Source organism: Drosophila teissieri, chromosome 3R (assembly GCF_016746235.2).
Source record: "Drosophila teissieri strain GT53w chromosome 3R, Prin_Dtei_1.1, whole genome shotgun sequence".
Taxonomy (NCBI): domain Eukaryota; kingdom Metazoa; phylum Arthropoda; class Insecta; order Diptera; family Drosophilidae; genus Drosophila; species Drosophila teissieri.
In genome coordinates, this window is record NC_053032.1 from 24,460,601 (window position 1) to 24,477,572 (window position 16,972).

Below are 16,972 nucleotides of genomic sequence, written 5' to 3' on the forward strand. Positions count from 1 at the left end.
ACTATCTCAATCAGCAAATGATTCAAGCACTTGCGTACGCCGCTCTGCTGCTCCAGTGATAAGTGGTAAAGTGATAAACAAACGCATAAAACGCATTTAACCTTGACCAAGGAAAGTCAATGATTTGTTTCGCCCTCTGTGATTTACTAGGAAATAGCTGAATTTAAATCGAATACAAATGCTTAAGCTAGGGCCTATAACATGGCCTTTTCCTTTCGAGGACATCAGTTGTGGTTATTTTTAGCGGGTTGTGGCTGAAGCCCAAGACTGGAAGGGATGCTGAAGTGTGGGGGCGTGGCGTCTAAATCTTGTTGTGCGCGTAGTTGTAGACCTGCTGGAAACCTTCGTCATCGCCCTCGCCATCGTCCGAGTCATCGGAGTCGAATGTATTGTCTGGGATGTCGTACAGACGAATGATCGGCTTGTTGGGGTCCTTCATGATTAGGTATTTGCCGTCCTTCTGCTTCATCACCAGATCGATGATGCACCGCAGGATTCCCCAGGCGTTGTCCATGCTCAGGTTGATCTGAGTGGCAAACTCATGCGGCTTGAACTGCTGCGTGCCGAGGATGACATGGCGCGAGTGGTCCCTCGGGTTGATACGCGACACGTAGCCGAGCTTCAGCTGATCGGACCCGGCCAGGACGGCCTGCACAGTCCACTTGGCCAGCTTGCATGCGTTGTTCCTCAGCTCGTTGGCCAGCACAGCACCGCGCTGCGTATCCAACTTCTGACGCCATTCCACGCCATTGGCCAGCTTCGAGTCCCATTCGTTGAGTGCCTTGATAGTCATGAACTGCGAATCACCGCTGGGCGTTTGCAGGACGCCATCGTGCTCGCAACGCGCCACTAGAACCTACAGGTAAAAGACATAATTTATGATTTGGGGCACTTGGGCTTTAAAGTTGGATTATGCAACACTTACAATATCGCTACCGAGCTCCCACTTCTTGTAGCGGTAGCCAACGCTGGCGACTTGGATGTCTTCGTCCTCGCTGATGAAAGGGTTGCTTTCCTCGAACTTGTACTTGGACTCCTGGTCGCCAGTCTTCAGCACCTGCTGGCTGAAGTTGTGATTGATGAAAGTGGCCTCGATGGCCAGGTTGCGGGGGGAGTTGCACGAGCTGTCGTCGTCGGTCGGGGGTTCCACGCTGCTCTCGTTCACGGTCAGCAGGTCGAACTCGGTGTGGTCACGCTTGTCCATGAAGATCTTGTCACCTAAAATAAGGTTAAAATGATTTGTGTTAAAAACGATTCCGCTGATTTCGTATTTCATTGAACATACCAACTTTCTCGATGACAATATCCCAGGAGTAGTTCGATCGCGTGGAGCACATGATGGTGGCCAGGATGGCGTCCGTGGCGAAGACGTTGCCGACGGTCTTGGACAAACGCCGGATGACGGGATCGTCTGTGGTGGTCACCGTGTGCACGATGCGATCGATCTTCTGCAGCGGCTTCTCGTTCTTCACATTGATGCGGTCGTAGGTCTTGTCATAGTACTCCAAAGTGCCGCAAGTGACAATATCGACGCCCTCCTTGATGTTGGGCAGCGACAGCTTGATGAGTCGCGGGAAGTCCATCTCCTCGATGGATGCCCAATCGGCGCGCACAGCCACCGAGGATTCGCGCATCTTTGGCGGTGGTCCGCGATGTCCGAACTTCTTGCCCATGCCGCGACCATGACGCGGATCCCGGGCCTTCACATTCTTGCCGCTGAGCGTTGTCATGCCGTGAGTATTGAGGCCACCGCGGGCATTCCTGCCGCGACCGGAACGCGAGTTCCTCATGTTGCGGAACCTGCCGCGCTGGTGCGGCGGCTTCTGGACGCGTGCCGTGTCCACCAGGTGGAAGGTCGTCTCGTCCTCCTCATGGTAGTACGAGTACTGGTTGCCCGTGCCAAAGCTGGAGGCGTACTTGTCTGCCAAATGGAATGAAAACACCAATATGTTAGCAACAATCTATCTTGCCACGACACACCAACCTAACCTCACTTTCGGCGGGCTAGACTTTTGTGGGTCTGGGTTTCTGTGTGGGATTGCACTCACTCTGGTACTTCTTGTCGTTGTTGGACGTGTTCGTCCAGTCGCAGATCTTGCCCAGGCGATCGTTCTTGCTGAACGGCTGGTAAGGCACATCCTTGAACGTATCGGGCAGCTCGCAGGGACCCCAGCCCTTCTCATTGAACTGCACGGTCGGCTTCTCGAAGCTCGGGAACTGCGCCGCGGTGTTTATGGTCTCGCTCATCTCGCGCGTTTTCCTGGTGCTCAGTTGGCAGTCGGCTATTCGGTCTATATCCAGCGATTTTCCAGAAATCAACAAAGAAATGTGGAAAATTCGTATCGTCGCGTGTTGCGAAAATAGTTAAGTGGGACCGTTGCGCCGTTGAAATATACCACCGGCTAAGAAAAATACTAAAATAATACCGACAGTGCAAAGGTCTGGCAGCGCCATTTGGTCATAGATGGCGCCACTGTTGGGCGGGAAAATTAAACACTTTTCGTACGTGTTTTTTTATGTTTGAATTCCGAAGCAAAGTCAGTATACATATATATGTATGTGTTGTAAGGACAATTTTATTGCAAAATTAGAACCATATTTATGGACAATTGTTTAGCTGCTTGTTGAACTTTTCCTTATACTTGGCGCAAAAAATTGCATCAAAATGATCTGTTAAGTTAGCAGATAGATCACGGTTATAAACCTAAAAACCACAAATATTACGAGTTAGATTTCATTATTACTTTTTGTATCGCAACTCACGTGGTCCACAGCTATGGCTGGCACACCCGTAAATGAGACTTTGGCAGTTTCCTCGCCGTACTTCCTCAGAATGTCGTTCACCTGTCGCGATGCTTTGCACTTTTCGACATCGCCCACGTCGATGTGATAGTGGTCCGCGCAAGTCTCCAGCCGGTTCTTCTTGCCCCTCATCATGCAGGCGATCAGCTTGAGGGACTCGGCAATGTCATGGTGCTCCAGTACGCAGGCGTGCCAGGCGTTCAGCTCGCACTCCATCACTCCGTGCTGGCACTGCACACTACCGCCATCGTCTGTCTGGAGAAGATTAGGCGCAGTTTAAGTGCGGATTAACGCTGATTGACACTGTAAAACTTCGAATTGAGCTGCTTTTTGCAGTCGTTCCATAAGACAGTTTAACCAATTATTAACTAGTTTAGGCTATCAAAAATTAATAACTATGGATTTCTTTTAAAACGCACCCTGGCATTTCCATAAGGTATCAGCGTGAGTTCAGTGAACGGCAGTCGATCCTGGCGGACCATCGAAGGCTCGAGTTGGCTGGTCACGAAATCCCTGCAGTAGGGACACAATGCCTCGTAGTACAGGGTGATTGCCAGTCGGTCAGCTTGCGGTCCACGCAGACGCTGCAATGTCACGATCAGCGAGCGTCGCAATTCGGATTCACCGCTCAACTGGGTCACTTACCCCTGGCGCAGCCACGCCCACCCATCCCAGCAGCAGACAGACAAAGACAGCCGCCCTCATCTCGGATGCAGTTAAATCCCGAGCTGATCTTGGAATATTCGGACCCTCAACGCCAGCGAACGCTCGACACTGAATTAATGCCGTGACTTGAAATGCGCGTGGTTGTCACTGCGTTTCGTCAAATTCACAGCGCCAGTGGTGTAGTCAGAAAATGCTCAAAGGGGGCTTCAAACTTATATTTGTTAAACTCAATTGATTTGTGTTGAAATAGGCACTCTGTTTGAGAGTTTTTTTTAGTAATAAGTCAAGCATTTATTGGGAAAATCAATATAAATGAAGGAATAGAATAGAATAGCTAAGCCCCCCTGGTCGACGTCCCTGTGGCAGCTAGCATTTCCCCCTGGCATCCATGCTGTGTGCCCAAAAACAAGAGCCATGTAAACCTCAACTGATTACGGAAAACTTACTGAGCAGCGGGTCTTTAATCGTGTTTCTAGACCGCCGGACAGCTGTTTTCCTGATTAGGATCGGTATACAAAAACGTGCCTGATAAGCTGATATATTATATACATCTGTACATTTTTATTGACCCAAGGTGAGTCAGCAGGAAAGCAAACTACTCAGCTGGTTGTAACTATAGTTTATTGGTCTTGGAACATTGAAACAGTGACATTACTCAGTACATTACATAAAAGTTTGCAAAATGGCTTAGCAAGTGGGCAGTTTGATGTTGAACTTTTTCAAATACTGGCGGCAAAAGTGTCTTTCAAAATTGTTGCGAATGCTCCTCTGGTCGTAGGGATCAAAGTCCTGCCAAAAGGAAAGGTAATCGTTAGTTGACTCTGGTAATTGGGTTATGCAGTTGGGTGTACTCACATTCTCGAACACAATGGTGGGCACAAAGGAGATGCCCAGCTTGAGGGTTTCCTTGCCATAGGGCGCCAATATTTCTGGCGTGGAGCGCGATCTCTTGCACTCCTTGGCCCTGGCCACGTCCACACCCATGCTGCGGGAGCACGAGTCCAGCTCGTTGGAGTAGGAGCGCAGCATGCAGTAGATCAGGTTGAAGGCCTTGCGGATGTCCAGGGTCTCAATGATGCAGGCATGGACTGCATTCAGCTCGCACTCATCCACGCCATGCTGACAAAACACTTGTCTCTCGCCAGTGGAGGTGTTATTGTAGAACTGAAAGCAAGTAACTTTAGTTTAAAAAATTATCTTTCATTTAAAGTATATATATAGAATATTCAGCAGTTTTAAATGATCTTCAGGCGGGCTGTTCAAGCAAAATACCTAATTATGTGCGTACGTATTTCAGTTTATTGCTTTGTTTATGCACCAAGGTCTATGTAAATACAAATGGTTTTGAAATAAACTGATAATGTATTCCAACTGAGTACTAAAGGAATGACTATAAAGTAAATATATCATATATAGTATATACCCTATGATATTTAACGTAGCTGACTCACCCCCGCCTTGCCAAATGGATATAGCTCCAGATCGGTGACCGACCACCAGTCGTTGTCCTGCAGAGCATCGTACAATCGGCGCCGGATGAAGTTCATGCTGTCCGGGCACAGGGCCTCGTAGTGGATGGCCACCAGGAGTCGCTGGGAGTCATCCGGGGATTGGCCATTTCCGGGCGTTGGCCAAGTGAGCAGCAGACACAGGGCAAACAGTAGCCACCCAAATATTTTATTCATCGTCCGCGTTCGTTTCTCGCTCTTGGCAGCCTCACAAACCAAACACAACTGCTCTTTTCGATTTGCCCATTTCACATGCGCCGCTCCATGGAAACGAAAACAATCACGCACATCTGTGACATCCACACGAACTCATGGCATATGTACATATGTACATATATACAATATATATTTATTCTTTCTCTCACATTGAAAGTGCTCACCCCAGCGAAAGAGCAGTTACTCTGCGCAAATATCGTAGCATAAGCTGGCCATATATCTCCAATCTCCAATCCCTTATCACAGCGACCTGGCAGGCGGCCTAACCCACTGAACTCTTGGACTTCAGATAAGGATTATAATCATATATTACTTATAACATGTTATGTTTATAAAAAAGGTTTTAAAATTTAAGAGCTTTGTTTTCTCTTCAAGCAGTTAAAATACAGATCGCTTGCAGCGGAAATAAAATGATTTAATGGCATCTCGTTAATCACTGGCTGCATGAAAAGTCAAGTGCAGCGTATTATCAAATGGAGGTACTAATTGCATAACGCCAGCCATTGAGCTAATTGAATTAGACTCGTTAGCGCTGAATTTAGCTATTAATTAACAATTGATTATTGCCAGATAATTCTATCAAAGGCATGACTCTGCAACTAAAATAAACTTGCTAGCAGCAATTAAAAAGACAAAACTCATAGTATGTAGAGACATTAAAACCTGTATGAAGCCATGCGGGATATCTTTAGAACCGGTGCGGAAAAATGGGTTAATGGCCAAAACGCTGCGATTGCCACATTTTCGGTGGCCAGTCGTCGTCATCATAAGCGTGGCAATCACACAGTGAGTGAGTGGGCTTATCAACAATTTAAGCGTAGCAAGTTCAGTGCACCGCCATGTCGCTCGCTTGCTAATTGGCAGACACACAGCAGCAATGGCTCCATTTGGGTAGCGTGCCCCTTGGAGGCCGGTCCAAAACGGTGTTTTTGCTTTGTATATTATTATATAGTTTGTTTTTTGTTTTTTTTGCTGTGCTGTGTTGTTTATTTGGCCAGCAAACCAGTTGTTTGTGGCGCATATATAGATGTAACTGTCGCACAAGTCGCACCAGCCGAATGCCATTGACCATCGTCCGTTCAGCGACGTAAACGTGATCGCAAACGTGGCCGCCGTTGAGCAATTTCAGTTTCTTACTAATTTTCCTTGGCTCTTAATTGGCCAGGAAAATGTTTGGGATTGTTGGCCAGCGCTTTTATGGGCACGTCATCGCATCGCATCGCATTGCATCGCATTGCATCGCGCAGCGTGTTTCATGGTCAAGGTTTGCACGCAAGAATGCCTCCGGCCAACTGCACGGCGAAAAAATGGAAAGGGATCTGGTCCAACTAGATGTGCAGTTACATCACTTTTCACATTTTCATATTTTCCCATGAATATGCAATTTCCATTCATTTAGCCGCTTTAACATGAATATTCAGCGTATCCTTTCTACCAGCCGTGTTGCAACCAATTTTGTGCAAGATTATCCAGTGAAATCTGCAGCTCCATTATGGCAAACCATTTTGTAACAGATCCTCCAGTGATAGGTAGCTATACACATACATCTTATTACATTTTATTATTATAAATTAAAGTAATGTTTTAAGTATTGACATGTGCACTAGGATGTCTAATAAATGATCCAATGATCTCTGAACTATGTAAGTTGGTTCATTTACACTCCATATCTAGATATTTAGATACTACTGCTAAACTAAAACAACCATTTATTTGTTTCTGTGCATCCTCCTCCTATTGTTTATTGTGCAGGTGCCAATGTAACCACTGACCATCACGAAGGAGGAGCAACTTCCCATCGAAGACCGCCGCTGCTGAAAGAGAGATGAGAAAAGCGACAGTATTTATGACGCGCCTCGCAGATTTCCGCACAATTAATTGGCCCGAGTTTTCCGATCGTCGGCGTGTTGCAGCTGCAGTTAACCCAAATAGCTTCTTGACCAATTGGGCTAGCCAGTCCATAGATCACCAACGCTTTTGCGGCCCAGAGGCAATAGCACGAGTAACGTTTATCGGCGGCCCCTCGATCTGAATCCAAATCGGAGTTGGAGCTGCAGTCTTTAGTGTGAATCGCAGCCTCGGTTCGTTCCAGTTTCTGGAGTCGTTTATTGTGTTATTTTTTCGCTTCTTCTAATTTGCATTTTTATAGATTCGCCAGTTTTCTGCCGCTACTTCGCGGTTTTGATGCTGCTATGCAAGGGGTATTAATAGTCTAGACAAAGGTGGGTAGTCCAATGGTTATGGGTTTTTTAAAGGTTCCTCTGGGCGAATGTTACGAAATTGAAGCATCAGATTTCATAGCTCAGTTATGCAAATTTTAAATGAATTATAAAGTTGTATATTCTATGAAATAAAAGTTTTTTTATAGCCCTTTTCCATTAATGTCTAGGTTTAATTGTCATACCTACAATTTTCAATAAATACCAAGTGTATTTGAAGCTGCGACTCATTCCTTTTACTGCGTTTTCAGTTGTCCAATTTTTGTGGCATTGCCAGTTCTTGTTGCAACATTTTAACCGCAAAACCAATGAAGCCGTGCCAGTCGTATTTTATTGAGTCTTTTTTGTTGATCTTGTTAGTTGCCGAAAACGCACTGAGCCGCAAACTTAACCCTTGTGCTGATTCCACTTTGGTCAACACTTTTCGTCAACTACTATTAATAAGTGCTTACCTAGAGTCTAAAAACGCTGACATTAAACAAGTTAAAAGAATTCCCCAGTTAATTACAATCTTATCTTCCTGCTTCGATTGATTTTTTTATGCAGCAAAGTGAAAGTTGCGGGCAAATGTTGCTAAAAATAAAAGTGATGAGTTGTCGATGTATTTTAAAATCAATTAACCGAAGTTAAAAGTAAACGTGACTCACGGATGTCTCACCTTAAGCAAAGTTAATAAAATGGAGCGGGTCCGTTTGCACCTTTCGACCCATGTTGGTGTTAAAGTCAGCAATTGGTGGCTGATTTTCGAGTAAAAAGTAAAGAGAGGCTTTAGTGGGTCACGGTGGACCAGTTTTGCAGTTTTTTTCTTTTACCAGACCGGCCGCCAGGAAGAAATTTGGTTACATATCATTTGTTTTCTCTTTTTCTTTCCGCTGCCGCTGCCGCAGCCTTTCTCTCCGTGCAACTGGCGACATGCAACTGCGAATCGGTTGCATTCCAAGTGGTTCCATTGGCTCCTCCCTGCCAATGGTTCTTCTACCTACTGCCGCTTAAGCTGCGTGGAGTACTGGACAACCACGTCTGGAGAACGTGTCTGAGCATCTAATTGTGCATCCCGAATCCCAGCCGATTTCCTATGCAAATTACGCTTACGCTGGGCTAATACCCGATTTCCGCCGCCCCATTAGCATAGTAGATTTTAGCTCCCTCCAGAGCTGCAGAGCTGCAGAGCTCCATTGCTCCGGAGAGTCGGCGCATCCAAATCTGGCCTATCATAATCGCACTCCGGCTGGCATTGCCTCATCGTTACACATTACACATTTCTCGGGTATTACATGATGATGGTATTCATCAGCGTCTTGGCTCGCGTGCAAATGCTCTATAAAGAGTGCGGATGGCTGGCTGGCTGGCTGTCTAGTTGGCAATCGAATGCCAGATGCTCTGCGGTCTGCGATGGGAATCGCTGCTAGATGGTTACCATGAGATTACCCCTCTAAGTTGATTCAAACTGCCAGTTGAACCCAATTTCAATGGTTTCGAGGCACTTGAAATTGCTCCATGTACGCCGTTTTGTTAAAACGCCTCATAAAAGGTGTTGACTTGTTTCGGAACACCTTAGCCTTCAGGTAAACTCCCAATAGTCTTTAAGTAGATCACTGTGCATTTTGATTATATATCTTTTGTTAATATTATATATGAAAAACAAGGCTAACTTACTTGCTTTTGAAACAGCGGATTTTCCAAGCTTGTACTTTCCTGATAATCCCCTGTTAATTTGTAAAAATTGCAACATTTTTGTAAATCTTCCTGTTCGACATTCCTGTTCATATGTCCGGTTCAACTTTCAACCTGACCATCCAACTCTTTGACTTGAGTAATCGGCTTAATAAGTGGTTCAACGAGCTCTGGTCAACCAACCAGTTCATACCGTTTACCCTTTCAATTAACTGGCTGACTGAAAGTCTTCCTTCACGTGATGGCAGGTCATTAGCCCCTTAATCAATTTACCCCTAAGTTATTCTGGCTATGATTTTGTGCCGGCTAAGTGCAGCATAATCGAAATACCTGCCGGCTATTTATAGGGTATCGTCAACAAAGCTCTGCCGCACATGCAACCAAGCATGGACCTTAAAAATGACGCCACAATACCGCGAATACCGAAAATGCATTTTCACATGCCGCTGCAGGCAAATAAATCTCATAGTTTTCCACTTACCATGCAGTTGTCAACTTTGACATTCCCAATTGCCCGACAGACAGAATTGGGTATTCATAACAAAAAAAAAGAACGTCACAATTTGCCTTTATACTTATTTTTCTTTTTTGTTGTACAAATCCAGTTCAACTTATATCTGTTTTTGGCCGAAAGAGAGCAGATTATCTTGTATCTTTTAGCGCTTTTTTCGCATGTATCTAGACCAAGTGCCGGCAGATGAGTCGAGGGCTAGCTGGGAGGTAGAAACGGGTTCTCACGTGTGTGGTGTGTGCGGTAAAGTTCCATTTTCATTTCCACTCTTTGTGCCACCTGGTAATTGAGTGCAATAGCCGGCCGAAAGGTGAGTGGCAATGATCGCTCCGAAAACAGTTAGTTCCGATGCCAATAACCCGGCAGCATGACGCGCACCCCTTCGGAATCCGACGAGTGTAACTCGTAAATCTTGGCCGCTGTCCAGATACGGATACATGTGGCCGCTGAAAAAGATATCCGCTAGCGGCACCACGACACCATCTAAACTCGGCTGACTTACGTCGCCGCTAGATAAAGGTATTAGCTACTTATTTATAATTGTCGTATAATTGTGGCGCACACAAAGCGCCCAAAATAACACTTGACTCAAATCGGGGACACTTCTACTGGGAGGTACTTCGCAGCAAACCTATTTTCTTTTTTTTTTTTTTGGGGCACCAACGACAGATGGTTTTGGCTTTTAATTGGATTGAGCGGTGAGCAGGCGTTCTACCAGATACAGATACAAATGTGGATAGCAGTGGAAATGGAAAAGCAAATAGCAAACAGCAAATAGAAAACATGGAACACACTTGCAGTTAAGTACTGACGTAAACCCTTTCCAGTTAGGCAATGGCAATCGCCTCGCCGCTGACATGGAAATCTGCGTGGGCGATCCTGACCGCAATTCTTATCTGAAATCATAAAATCAAACATTTTTTTACTCGAGAAGGTTTTTTCTGTCCGTGGTACTAAAATATACGGTATTTATGAACATTAACTATAAAAATTGAGCATTCAAAAAATTTTCCGTTTTTGAAGCAAAAATTTTCGATTTTTTTTATTTAAAAAATAGTTAAAAAAAATTTTTTTTTTCATAAATCTAGTACCACAGATGCAGTTTTTTATGATCTTCAAAATAAATCAAGGATGAACAAAATCGGTTCACTAGTTTTTTTGTAATCACCCACGCAAATTTAAAAAACATGGTTCTGAGAAAACGACGTTCAAAGTTAGCGGTCGAGGCTCACGCACCGGTCGAGCGCGCCGCTTTAAAGTCGCATAACTTCCACAATTTTGAAAATAGAATTTTGAAACTTCGGAATTATATTCTCGAAGCATATACCTATCGATTAAGACAGTAAAAAAAAAATCGATTTTTTGAAATGTCTAAAGGGAGTTCCCCCCTTAACCTACTTTGGCATAAATAATTATAAATTGTTTTTCCCCACTCTTGTCAACTTTTATTGAGATCACCTTCTCACTACAAAGTCTCCTGATTAAAATGAGTGTTTCGATGAACTAAGTCTGGAAACCAGTATTGCCAAAAAGTAAATGTCATACTATTCATAAAGAGCTATGTTAACTTATTGCTCAATAAATTTGAAAGCATCTTAAATATTTGGCAAGCAATGTGACAGAAACTAGAATTTAAGGCTATCGCACAAGGAAACCAGCTGAAGAAGGTACAATATTTATGATTTTGTTAATAGTATTTAAATCTATCTTATAAATAGATGCATTTTTTCGAGTGCAGTTCTTAGATTTCTATTTGTTCCCACACATCTGATAACAAGAAGCGGAAACAGAAAGCGAGTAATTTACGGCTCTCGAAACTTCCTACTGGGCTCTCGAGAGGCGTCGAGTTGAGCAACAAGTGGCCAGAACTGGTCCACATCCAAAACAGAACTCCACATCCAGCGGATCGGCAGCGCAGCAGCACATCGTTCTCTAATCACATTAACACAGTGGCCAACAAATTGCCATTAGAGTGATGGTACATAATTGTGCGACCCATGCAAATGGCCATTGTCTTGGCCGGAATCGTGGCCCAGGGATCGGCGGTATATATAGTAGCCGTAATATACGAGTACGAGTATATAGTGGCGTTGGGGTTCCCAGACCCCTGGCGATGGCAATGGGGCGTTGCGCAAGATTTATGACGCCTCCGAGCGAACAGCTCAGCTTCCGCTAAGCATAGCTTTAGCCTTAAGTTTTGGCACCGATCTCGTATCCAGTATCTAGTATCTAGTATCTAGTATCTTGTATCTTAGGTCTTAGGTCTTAGATCTTATGAACGACATCTGGGTCTAGGTCGTCGGACTGTCTGACTGATGGCTGATGGCTCGGCGGCCACATTCGGTGTTCAGTCAACTAGAAATTCTTTGCCATCTATTTCTGTTGCCTTTTGCGGTTTCTGTGTCGTACTTATATATGCCTGTACCAGAATATATATATATTCGCCTCTATATATACTTGTACTTTTTTTTTGGGCTCGGCGTGCCTTCTATTATAGAGCCAATTGCAATTTGTCTGGGGCCTCTCGAAAAATTATCTACGCGATATTCAAATGCTCTAGTGGATCGATCGTTGCATGTTCGATTCTTGACGGGGAACTATAAGTTAGTGCCTGGAAATAGTTTGTTTATGTCAGGAAGTAAGCGAAATTAATGGGTAAATAAAATTGTATCTCACGGATAGAAAGCACTTTATACCTTCAAAGTTAAATATCGAGTGATCAGCTATTTGGAGAGTGCAGGCTTTAGTTTTCATGAAACTCAAATTAAAATACCTTATAGACACCCACTTTCTATAGGTAATGATAATTACACCTTTGCACATTTAGTTGATAATGATGATTAATGATGGGTTGCGAGTAATTTCTACACCTAATATTAGAAAACACTTTTTTGGCTGAAAAACTAGTTTTCAGTCATTTTTCACACCAATTAACTTGAGCTGAGCAATTTTTCGCATTCAATCCCAGACCTTAGCTAATAAATTATAATTAATAGGGTACATGGCATAGTACTTCTCCAGAAATTCTATTTATAACTAGAATTAGCTATGTAAATTTGTCTTCTGATTTGTTAATCCCCGAACGGGGTTTACACAAACCTTTTCCATGTTGAATATAACCCTTTGTGATCAAGGGTATGTTAAAAGTGCCAGACGAAATGGGCTGAAATCGCGGACAGGCAAATCTGTTAACGACACACCGTGCATTTTCCGCCCTTCACCGCCCACTGCCACCCCGTTGCAGCCAAAGTGCAACAGGGTCTTATTAGAAACTCGTTTCCGACCACCTTGGCTTTGTTTCTTATTAGCTCTTCAGCTTCTTAGTCAATTACTATTTTAATGCAAGCTTATTAAGCGAACACCCCCGCTATTTTGCAAAAGAGCAAACGCAAAAGCAAAAGCTAAAAGTGAGAGGATAGAAGAGGGAGAGCAAGCTTTGTGGGTCTGTTTACCTTTTCGTAGCGCAATCAGCTGTTTTCGGTTTAGTGAGAGCGCCTAAGCAGCGGATAGGAGAGATAGAGATAGAGAGTGGGCTGAGCAGCGGATGAGAGGATATAACTGTAAAGGCGATACTTTTTTGTCAATTGATTGACAACAACAACGACAACAAGAGAGCAGCGCAGCGACAGCAACAACTGAAGGTATTTTAACTGTGAACGAGAGTATTTCGTACACAAAGAGAAAATTCCTTAGTTAAATGAAAAACCTTAATCTCAAGTGTTAAGCACAGCCTTTTAATTTGTTGCATTTTTAAGAGATCTACCAAGCAACATGTTCAATTAATTCATAACTTCAAAATGGTAAATGTATTTCAAGCATTTGAAGCACTATTATTTCTTAAAAACGAAGTCAGCATTAAGAAGTTAGTGCGACCCATGAGAGTTAGTTAGTTGCCTTCTTTCAACACATTTTAATTTTTTGTATTACTATTAATCTTTTTCTGTGTACCGTTGCGCTGCCAGCGCTCTGCCGCGATTTGAGATTTCTGCTTTCAGTTTTCCGTTTTCTCCGTTCAGTCGCTATCGGAACTTGGCGCTGTCAAGTTTGTTCGTCCGACGCGGTCGCTCTATCGCTCGCTGACTTGGTGGGTTGTTGTTTCTGTTTGCTGCCTTTGCTGCCAAAAAGGCAGCCGCTCTCTCCGGGCGCTCTCTCTTTTTTTGGGGCTCCCACGCGTGCACTCTCCCATCAGAATAAATCGTTAATTGGCGATTCGCGAAAAATATCAAGGAAAATGCAAAAGTTCAGCGAAATCATCGCGGTGCAGTGCAATACGCTAACAAGCAAGGAAATCGGCAGCAAAAAAGATACAGTGGTGCAATCAAGAAGCTTTCCGTGGCTTTGTGTGTGCGTGTGTGTGTGTGCTCAAGTTCATGGTGTTTGTTTGGTTGTCAGCAACAACAACAATAACATAAACAACAAACACACAAATTGACCAGGGAAATTCTTAAAAGAAATTAAATGGAAACGCAGTACCTTTGACTAAAGTAAAACGAAAGACGTATCTTTTGAAGAACTTTCAGCGCAATTCATAGATAGACTGGGAATTTCCCAAGCTTAAACTATCAATCAAGACTAAAGCTATAAATCAATCTTATCAAATAAAGAAAATGTAGTTAAAAAAGTTATATTACAAAAATGCAATAAAAAGCAAATGAAATACCAAAGTATAAAAATCGTCAGAAATTTGCTTGCCAATGTAGGGCAAAAATCAATCTTCAGCTGTTATCAATCTCTAGAGATGTTCTACAGCGCGCCAAACACGGCAAACTATGAGATACAGATACGCGGCGTGTATCCAAATGTCGAACAAGCTGTTGCTATATATACTCGCATATATGAACAATAGATAAACCGAAGCTAAGACCCCGTATTTACGGTAATTGCAATGTTGTTCAATTTGCCCCGTCCATCTGAATCTGCGTGTCCATCAGTATCTGCATCTGTGTTCGTATCTGTATCTCGTGGCGTCATCGGCGGTCGTGTTGATAAGCACTGATAAGCCATCTAATACGCTCCCTATATGGCCCGACTTTTCGCTCTCTTTCTGGGCGTCGAAATCAAGCGCTAAATTTCTGTTTTTACCGCTTTGTCAGCGTATTTTTCTCGTTTTTTTTGTACATACAATGTGTCTGTCTTTGCCGGCGACCTTAGACATCGTCAAATCAAATTTTTTGCCTCCATTTTGCGCGTTTAATTTGCCACAGCTATAATTTGAATATACCTCATATATAAATTAGATTCCCTCGGTGAACGATGCGAAAATTGCTTTGTGTACGACTCTATCAAATGTGCAAAAGAAAAACGCGAGTGCATACATAATTGCCATCTTTATAATTGTATCTATTATGATTGCATTTAATTCAAAGCGGAAATATTTACGGCCATAAAAAGAAAGAGATTTTCACATAACAAGGAGAAAACATCAAGCTATTAAAAAGTAAAAACCAACTACGCAATTATTGAATTTACATACAATACAAAGGCCAGGGTAAGTTTCCATTTAGTTGAGCAAATTAATTAAGTTGTCTGTTATCTTCATGTATTTCCCATGAAATTGAGTTGACCCCCTCCCCTCCGCAACTGCCCCTCTCCGATTTCCACTCTCTTTTTTTACCACTAATTTTTTGCTGGCCAACTTACGCAGTTGAAAATCAATAAGCTTTGACTCTTGCTTATCCCTGGCTAAACTCGCCGACGTTTTTCATTAGCAACAGCTGATTGCACAAGCTGCACCCACCGCCCCCCCCTGTGACCAGTGCCACTCCCCCCCGCAGCAGACCCGAACCCCGCCCACCACCCACCGCCCTCCGCACCTTGATTGAGCAAACGCTTAACCTTGGCACGCCTTCGCACACAGTGAACACACCTAGCGTAGAACAAAAGCTGGGAAACTCGCCTCAAAAGCCTCCCATTGAAGACTTGGTGTTGAATGATCCAAGTTGTTACAACTTCCGGTATTTTAGACATGTTTTATGAAACTAGTACATCATTTACAATCTTGGCCTCTTAGGAGTGATACAATACATTGCTTTTCTTATTTAGCTTCGGCTTATTTTAGCTTTGTTTCATTAGTATAATTACACTTTTAATTATGTGTATCTAAAAGATACAAGGTTTACAACGTAAAAAAGTTGAAGCTTATAAAATAACACAAAATCGACTAGTTCTAACAAGTACATTGCTCCGAGGCCTCACTGTATCCTTGGTGGGAAACGCTGCTTTCTCCGCTCGAGCGGTTTGTTGGTGTTTTTGTTTTCGCTGGCCTGGCTTCCTGGCGCCTCATTAGTTTGACTCCCGGTCGCCGATTGTCGATTGTTTGCCAGAGTCTCGGGCATGGGATGTGCCGTCGCCCAGATCCGCAGACCGCTGATTGTCTGAAGTGATGCATTTGCTACTTCATTGTGTCAATCAAACTTGAAGTCTCCGAAGAGTGCAATGGGAAGTGGGCGGGGTGAAAAAGGGGCCAAAATGGGGAGTGGCAGACAGTCGTCTTCTAATCAGGCCAAAAGTGAAGGAATCGGGCCTCAATAACAAACCCACACCCAAGCCGTATTATAATCAGCTTCTGCTTGTTTTGACGTTTCCAGGACATGCGTATCCTTTGGGGCGCTCTCTTGTGCAGCAGCTCTCCTTTGCTGGCTCTCCCGCAAATTGCTCTCCCCAAAAAGCTCCACCACGTGATTCCGCTCAGCTGTCATCAGCTGTACTTTGACTTTCGTTAAACTCCCGCAGGCGCCAAAGGCATAAAGCTCCAATCCTTAGCTTTTCCACATCCTAAAGCTCGTAGGTTCATCCGTCAGATACATTTCCCCTCATGTCTGTGACCACCTGTTGATGTCATATTCTGACGAGGTTCTTCACTTCTTTAGAAAGTAACTTTTGCGGTAAGAATTTATGCAAATTGTTGATGCTAGCTTGTTGCTATAAAAAGATCGCAGATTGATAGGACCGAAACCATGAAGAAACCACGAAAAAGATCTTCTCATGAGGTGAGCATTCTATCATTCTGGGGCCAAACAAATCATTTGCAACAGTGGGAAAAAAAATCCAGGTCGTGGTTTTGCCATTTACCCATTGAATCGATAAATCAACGCTTAATTTGAAGTTAAGGAAAACAGAACAAATATTCTTTATTACCTTTCATGATTTGAAGCTAGGAAGATGACAACTGCTTTTCTTCTCCTGTGAGTGGATTTTCCTTTCTTTAAGATTGCACTTTTCCCCATGCTTTCACTTCGCTCATTGTAAGCTGCTGCTGCTCGATGTTCTAAGGTGAAAGGAAGTGTGTTGAGACTGAGATGCTTTCTAAATGATTATCACTTATGCCCAAGCACTGGCCATTCATGATTGCCCACGCTGGTGAATCGGTGGATCGT

At 43.7% G+C, this 16,972-nt stretch overlaps 4 protein-coding genes and 1 long non-coding RNA gene across 7 annotated transcripts in view; 1 reads left to right on the forward strand and 4 right to left on the reverse strand.

Annotated features, from left to right (window-relative positions):
• Nucleotides 1-123: 123 nt before the first annotated feature.
• LOC122621881 (eukaryotic translation initiation factor 3 subunit D-1) lies at nt 124-2,385 on the reverse strand. Its single transcript, XM_043799890.1, has 4 exons — nt 2,049-2,385; nt 1,286-1,921; nt 926-1,218; nt 124-856 (listed from the first exon to the last, which is right to left on the reverse strand). Exons 1-4 carry the CDS (start codon nt 2,245-2,247, stop codon nt 302-304), a joined length of 1,683 nt encoding a protein of 560 aa, XP_043655825.1. The 5' UTR covers nt 2,248-2,385; the 3' UTR covers nt 124-301.
• Nucleotides 2,386-2,554: 169 nt separating this feature from the next.
• On the reverse strand, nt 2,555-3,606 carry LOC122621886 (GILT-like protein 2). The gene is made up of 4 exons (XM_043799895.1): nt 3,448-3,606; nt 3,222-3,386; nt 2,764-3,057; nt 2,555-2,704 (listed from the first exon to the last, which is right to left on the reverse strand). The coding sequence occupies exons 1-4, from the start codon at nt 3,505-3,507 to the stop codon at nt 2,600-2,602; spliced, it is 624 nt and encodes a 207-aa protein (XP_043655830.1). The 5' UTR covers nt 3,508-3,606; the 3' UTR covers nt 2,555-2,599.
• Nucleotides 3,607-4,072: 466 nt separating this feature from the next.
• On the reverse strand, nt 4,073-5,236 carry LOC122621179 (GILT-like protein 3). The gene is made up of 3 exons (XM_043798957.1): nt 4,920-5,236; nt 4,324-4,632; nt 4,073-4,257 (listed from the first exon to the last, which is right to left on the reverse strand). The coding sequence occupies exons 1-3, from the start codon at nt 5,151-5,153 to the stop codon at nt 4,156-4,158; spliced, it is 645 nt and encodes a 214-aa protein (XP_043654892.1). The 5' UTR covers nt 5,154-5,236; the 3' UTR covers nt 4,073-4,155.
• A 2,180-nt stretch (nt 5,237-7,416) lies between these two features.
• LOC122621257 lies at nt 7,417-8,304 on the reverse strand. The gene is made up of 3 exons (XR_006326205.1): nt 8,070-8,304; nt 7,601-7,984; nt 7,417-7,535 (listed from the first exon to the last, which is right to left on the reverse strand). It is a non-coding gene; the product is annotated as an uncharacterized LOC122621257 (long non-coding RNA).
• Nucleotides 8,305-13,613: 5,309 nt separating this feature from the next.
• Nucleotides 13,614-16,972, forward strand: part of LOC122619175 (extracellular serine/threonine protein CG31145) — a 65,658-nt gene continuing 62,299 nt past the window's right edge. For 2 of the 3 annotated variants that reach the window (XM_043795931.1, XM_043795933.1), the window contains exons 1-2: nt 13,614-13,680; nt 14,834-15,084. The gene's annotated coding sequence lies outside the window, so the exon portion shown is untranslated. The remainder of the gene's footprint in view (nt 13,681-14,833; nt 15,085-16,972) is intronic. The other variant, XM_043795932.1, reaches the window with a different exon arrangement.